The sequence below is a fragment of the Mesitornis unicolor genome, unplaced genomic scaffold (assembly GCF_000695765.1).
Source record: "Mesitornis unicolor isolate BGI_N332 unplaced genomic scaffold, ASM69576v1 scaffold27201, whole genome shotgun sequence".
Taxonomy (NCBI): Eukaryota; Metazoa; Chordata; class Aves; order Mesitornithiformes; family Mesitornithidae; genus Mesitornis; species Mesitornis unicolor.
Genome location: NW_010163543.1, coordinates 23,560 through 30,557, shown reverse-complemented (window position 1 = coordinate 30,557; position 6,998 = coordinate 23,560). Strand labels below are relative to the sequence as shown.

The following is a 6,998-nucleotide window of genomic DNA, read 5'->3' as shown; positions in this document are numbered from 1 at the left end:
AAGCTTGTCCTTTACCATCCCAAGAATCCCTATTTTGAAGCAAGAGTACGCCTAGTAAAAGGTCTCCACAGATTTCTGAAAAACCATTGACTTAACAGTTGTAGAAGGTGTGATCTTCTGGTGCCACGACTGCTGCAAGCCTCTCGGGCTTAGGACTGTTGTTGATTCTTTGCCTTTCTTCTATGTCGTCCATGGGTGTATGGTCCTCCTATGAATGTTCTGCTCTTTCTCTCTAGTGTCTTGACTACAGCAGCGGGGCCCTGACTGGTGACCTCTGTGAAGACCTGTGTGTGGCACAGAAGCTGGTGTACAAGCACTGCCTTTACTATGACAGAGGTAAGAAGGTCATCCAGGCTGACTGGAGAGGTCAGCCCATCATCTTGAAATCCAAAAAGGAAATCTTCTCCAGCTACCAGCATCTCGGTATGCTAGAGGAGGAGGAAACACAAGATATTCCTGAAACAGAGCTTCTGCTGATGGTGGCCTTGGAGGTCAAGAATGTCCTGGGGCTGGAACTATCTAACAACACCATGGGGCCCCTGTGGACAAGGAAGAAGGGACCACGTTGGAAAGCACAGGTGGCCAGCATGTGGTCCCTGCTCCAGCAGGAAGAATATATCTACTTCAGTTTGCTGCAGGACTTCAGCAAACACGTGCTACGAATTATTGGCTCTTGTGGACACTTTTATGCTGTGGAGTATCTCACAGCTGGACACGCCTGGCACAAAACTCTTTTTCCCTTGGAAAATGTGGTCGGTCCCTCCCTTGCTGGCCATAGAAGCAGGGTGAGAGCCATCATTGACATTGCACTCAGCTTTCTGGACATGGTACAGCATTTTGATAATGATTTCTCTCACCGACTTCACCTGTGTGACATCAAACCAGAAAACTTCGCTATCAGGCACGATCTCACGGTAAGCTGTGTCTTTGGGGTGGTGGTTAAGGTCACAATGTGCCAATTTAAGGTCAAATTCTAGCCTGAAAATGGCTGTGTTAAAGTGACACTTCCCTCCTCGTGCAGCTTTCGGCCAAGTTTTTGCAATGCATTTACAAGTGACAGGGGAGCTTCTCTGCTGCTTTTGCTCTTTGTAATATGGGCAGCCACCTTTCAGAGCACTAAATCCTGCTGCTGGTTTTGAGAGCTGCTGTCTCAGTTCTGATTTGTTTCACCTCCTCAAAGGCACTGGTACCAACAGGGTCCCTTGGAGGTGGTAAGTGATACCTTCTGAAGACGAGGAGATCTCAAAAGCTGTAAATGAAGCTGTAATTTGAGTCAAGGCAACTATTTCTGGTAGTGATGCTGAAAGGAAAAACTCTGAGAGTGAAAGCTAAGGCTGAATTTTCTGCCCTGGGACAAGGGGATCTCTCCACATACAAATGCACCCATCTTTGTGCTTTAGCAAGCAGCTTATCTGCTCTGGAAATTATCCAAGGACAGTGACATAAAACTCCCTGGTACTGTTACTCTTAGACTTTTCATTGTAGAGCTGTAACTCAGACCTGAATAGCTGTGCGTATTTTCTAAGTAGTGATGTGGCTGAGCACCACCTTGCTGAATGTGTCCTGCGTTCATTCTGCAGGCAGAAATTCCACTGGTTTTGGTGAGAATTGTGTGTGCAGGCTGGAGGCACTGAGAGCAAGTCAGTGTTTGAACCAGGCTCCCTGTCTGCAGCAACATCAGGGACGTTTCTGCACTCTGGGTGAAAGTAAAGCATTTTCAGAGACTTGAAACAGTACTCACCGAGTGTTAATATAACACTCACATCTTCAGAGAACTAGACAAACATTGCCTAAACATATAGCCATTAAGAGCAATTAGAGTGCTTCCCCTTCACCCTTCCCTTCCCTCCCACTGTTTATTCAGGTGCAATACAGCTGCTGAACAGGGGATGGGTGAGGAGCTACAGCGAGAAACTAAAAAAGCATACCAGGGTTTAGGCAAAGTGAGGTACGGAGAGGATTCCTCAAGGCAGGCAGGCTTTGCCTGTCTTTTTCACTTATGCAGGGCTGGGACTGCCTGTGGCTGAGCACACACCAGAGCTTCTGTTTTACAGCCTACTCACAGGAAAAGATATTCATTTAGGAAAAGAGCGAATATTGGATGTGTCTCCTCTTATGAGTCCTTTTGGTGAGGCTTGCTTCTCTAGGACCCTCCCATAACTTCTGGAGTCTAAGGAGACAGCAGTCATCTTCTGGTATAGGAAAGTACTCTAATTTATTATGTTCTAGGCGGATTAATTTTTTAAAAAGGGTGAGTTGCCACTCACACATGGCTCTCCCAGTTGTATATTACTTACAGCCTATTGGTATCATCTGTTTCTGCCCCACTGAGCTAGGGGACAGGAGATACACACAGTCAGAGAGTTGTGAGGTGGGGAGGAACAGACAGAGCTTCTGATGGGTGAAGAAGGAGGGAGAGTGAGAAGCAGAAGCTCGAGGTGGTTTTATCAACCAGTTCTAGAACAGGGACACAGCAAGGCAGCCTCTTTTTTTTTGTCCCTCATGTTTGTTTAAAGCAGTTTTTTTACTTCCTTGTGCCTTGTGCTCTGTGTCGGATAATAACAAACACCCATAATAGCACCACTATTCCTCATCCCAGTGACAAGACTGCTAATGCTCAAAGAAATGTGCCTGGAGTGCAATAGTTTTACTTTAACGATTATTTTCAAGTGGTGGGGATAAGCCTCCAGCCTTCACTCCAGCCATCACATGCTGTTCCTGCAGCACAGAAGGGAGGCATCGCTGCCTGGTAGATCCCAAGAAACAAGCAATGGTACGAGAGGAAATGTCCTCAAGTTGCACCAGAAGATGTTTAGACTGGATATTAGGAAAAATGTCTTTACTGAGAGAGTGGTCAAGCATTGTAACAGGCTGCCCAGGGAAGTGGTGGAGTCGCCATCCCTGGATGCTCAAAAAACTTGTAGATATGGCACTTCAGGACATGGTTTAGTGGGCATGATAGTGTTGGGTTGATGGTTGGACTTGATGACCTTACAGTTCTTTTCCAACCTTAATGAGTCTATGGTCATCCAGGGGAATTTTAAGCTGCTATGACGCTGCGTAAGATGCTACGTAAGAAGGAGGTCTGGGTGAATATACAGTGCTCTGAGAGAGCTTCCTGTTTTACCAGCACCTCAGAGAGAACTAGAAAGATTATAGCACTTTAAACATTACTTTAAATCAGGTCAGGAGCCCACGTTGGGTCCTTCCTGCATTTCCATAGGTACCCTCATCATCAATTACAGTCATAACAAACCCCACCAAAATGTAGCTGTTTATAGGTAGAGTGTCACCCAGATCTGTCTTCACAGGGTCTGACTGAATGCCCACACATTTTTGTAACAGCTGAACTTCAGTGAAACCAGCGAACCCTTTGGCAGCCACCCATTTAGGAACCAGGGCTGCTTTTCGTAGCAGAACAGTTGATCAGGTTGTCAAAGTTGCCCAGTGCTGGCAGAGGCCCCACCTGGGAGCTGATGCAACGACCCTAGGACTGGGGAAATCCTGCACCACTTTTACTGTCTCTTTTCCAAAGAAGTGAAGAGCAAAACTGCAGAAAGCTTAAGGAAGTAAAGAAGAAAATTTAAAAAAATTGCCTGTCCAAATCTGTGAAATTCTTTAGGCTACATCATCATTATCAAGCTCTCCAAAAAGCTTAGCAATACTTGAGTTTTTAAGCTAAGCCTAATCTCTAAGATTTTTCCCTGGAGAAAAAGAAGTAGAATAAAATGAAGATTAGACCTTGTTCTCTCTTTTGCCTGTGGAAGGTTTGCTTGGCCTTCTACCAGACCAGACTTCTTTAGTTCTTGGGGTTGATCTAGCTGCTGCTCCAGCCACACAGTCTAGCTTCCCCTGTTACCTGGGAGGTTGAATCTTAGAAGTGAGACTATCCTTTGAGCCCAAGTAACTCTGCTTTGCCTAAGTCCCAGATGTTTCCCTCCATGAAAATGTGTTTCAGTTTCTCCAAGGGAGCATCTCTGACTCTGACCATGAAGTGTCAAGCACAGCTCTAAACATGCACTGATTGCTGAATCCATTGCGATGAGAGGCAGGCTGTGTTCACTCTGATCACCCACAGTTTGTCTCACATCCAGCAGCTGCCATCCCATTACTGGCCTCCTTTCTTTCCCTGTTTATTGCTGTGGGTTTTTTAAGAAGTGAAGTATTTATGGGTGGAGTGAACCTGGCAGAAACTGAGACTACAGCCCTTCACTCCCAGAATAGTTCTAAACCTGGGGCATGGGCAGCAGCTCTGCAGACCTGTTTGTGCTGCATTTTCACTATTTTGCAAGGCTTGTGTCTGGGAGAGAAAAATGATTGATCCCTTTAGTTCTTGCTTTTTCTGCTGAGACCAACCACTGGCTGGACTCTGCTATGGACCATATTTCTGGACAAGCAAATCAAGAGCCGTGCACAATAAATGAGTCAAACCATAGAAACCAGGACCAGGCAAAGCCAGTCCCAACTTTCAGCAACATCAGGGATCCCTTTCTACAGCAGAGCAGACTCAAACCCACTGGACACAATGGCAGATTGCAGGAGCTGCACCGAGTGTGGATAATTCTGCACATCCCAGTGCTACTCTCCACAGTGGTAACGTCAGAAGTTTAGTCTGAATGGTGCAATGATGTCATCTGGCCTCTGGAGCATTTCTCACCACCATATAATTAAAAGGTTGCAGTGACATTGCATATGCTGCAACAACAAGTGAATAAATCTTCAAGTGGGATAGTCCCAGTTTAAGGGAAGTCAGTCCACTTGACCCCAGGGATGCATATTGTCCACAGATAATTTTCCCTTTCCTGGTATCATAAGCAATGGCTGGTTTTGTTTAAGAAGTGATAATCATAAGACCAATGCAGCTCAGTTAAGTGAAATAAAGCCCTTTCATTGTGATCCCAGTTCTTCACTGGCAGATGCTCTCTGCACAGCATTTCCAGAAGCAAACAGTACAGGAATGCTTGCTCAGCCCTGCAGGTTCTGCCATGCCAGATCTGATGGCTTGTTTTGATCCACAGGTGGTTGCCATTGATGTGGATATGGCCTTTTTTGAACCCAAAATGAGGGACATCCTCGAACAGAACTGCACAGGAGATGAAGACTGTAATTTTTTTGATTGCTTTTCAAAATGCAATCTGAAAATCAGAAAATGTGGAGCCCAGAGAGCCAATAACAACTTGCAAGTGAGTAGACACGGCTGCTTTATGCATCCATTTCTTTTAAAATCACATTGACTATAAAATGCATGGTATGTACTAAAACACTGTGAGATTAAGACAGTCATATGTCTCCATAAAAACCTTTTAAACGTGGCCACATTTGTGCCAGTTCCATTTGGAAATCCCGTCCCGGAGCATGCAAACAGAGCGTTATATCCAGCAGTGTTTATTTGCCACAGTTTCGTGTCACTGTTAGCTCAACACCTCAGAGACGAGCATAGAGGAATCAGAGGCAAAGGGTTGTCATTGCTGTCTCCAGTCATGGTAAAGTGGTGACTGTCCACATGTGAGCAGTGAGGTTCTCTAGCTGTGATTTCTCACACTACAGAGATAGTGTGTGGATGTAATGGAGAGAGGAGTCTTGGCGCTGGGATGAGGTGTCCGGATGAGGTGTTCTACAGCTCACCCAAACTGTTGGTGGGAGGCACTAGGGCAGCAGGGAGGCTGGGGGAGCATAGCTGTGGCTCAGCTGCCTTTTGCCTGCTTCTCCCACCCCCTCACCCTCACCACTGTTTAAGCACAAGTGTGAGAGTGATCTGAGAAGAAAGGGGTTTGCTGCAGTCCCAGAGAAGCAGCAAGGTGTTAGCTGTAGCTCCTGAAAGGCAACAATCTGCTCTCTTTCCTTTCCTCAGGTAATCTGTGATAAAATATTCCGTCGCTGGTTTTCCCCAAATCTCAGAGGACTGCTGGTTTCCTCCCCCCTGCAGCTGCAGCTGCAGAAAGCTGTGCAGGAGTGTGCCGAGCCGGGGCACGTGGATGCTGCTGGGCACCAGAGGACTCTGAAATCTCTCTCCGAGTTATACCACCTGCTGCGGGTCACCCAGCGAGAACTGCAAAGGGCGGAGTAGACACAAAAGGCAGAACTGTGAGGGCCATAGCCCAGACACTGCTTGGGATGCTGAATGCAAGGGATACTGCTGAGGGATGCTGAATTTGAGGGATACAGCTAAGGGATGCTGTATGTGAGGGACACTGTTTAAGGGAGGCTGTGTGCGAGGTAGCCTGTGTTTTCTTTCTCTCTCTCACTCTTCCATCCCTCCTACCCACTGTATTACATTTACAGCGCAGAGATTGTTTTTCTCCTATGTAAATGAAATTCATGGCTGCAGGTGCAGCACATCCTGTTAATATCCTTTGAAGTGTGAAATTGGTTTACGTTACATGGATTCTGTTCTTGCTTATTTTCCTGAGTGAGTATTAGCCCTCTCCATCAGCATTCAGCACATAGTTTGCTTACCATAAGCTGTAGTTGCTGCTCAGAGAGTGTCTGAGTGTGGTGCTCAGAGTTAGGATGCATTTACAAGAGGAAAGTGTAAGGAAGTGCAGCAAAACTAATATCAGTAATTAAGATAGTGGGTGGGTGGGTGTGGTGGTATGTGTATGGTGTTTGTTTTAATTTCTCTGTAAAATGAGATTTTTTTTTTAAAAGTAGAGACAGAGTGTTCTGTGAAAAAAACCAACCTCAAATAGGGAAATGTATTGCCACACAGGTGAAGAGTTGCTTTTGTACAAAGCAGTCCTGTCTGATGTCCCCAGGTGTATTTTCTCTGGTGTGTTGTATTACCTGTGCCATAGCTAACTTTCTGGGGAGAAATTATATGAAGGTACTTAAGACTTTTCTAGAGCAAAATAATTATACCCTTGTTGAGTTCCCATGTGAGTACTCATATTCTGCAGTGGAAAGGTATGAATAATGCCACTGAATTTTCCCATGTGAACAGCCCTCAGGCACTTGAACATCTGAACACTTGATAAGAAGCACTCCTTTGCCAGAGAGCA

General features: G+C 45.8%; 1 protein-coding gene across 1 annotated transcript; it reads left to right on the top strand.

Moving 5' to 3' along the window:
• Nucleotides 1-236: 236 nt before the first annotated feature.
• Nucleotides 237-6,067, top strand: FAM69C (family with sequence similarity 69, member C; the record flags this gene model as incomplete). Its single annotated transcript, XM_010194002.1, has 3 exons — nt 237-914; nt 5,019-5,183; nt 5,852-6,067. Coding segments are annotated over 3 exons (1,059 nt in total), but the record flags the coding sequence as incomplete, so codon positions are not given.
• Between the last annotated feature and the right edge of the window lie 931 nt (nt 6,068-6,998).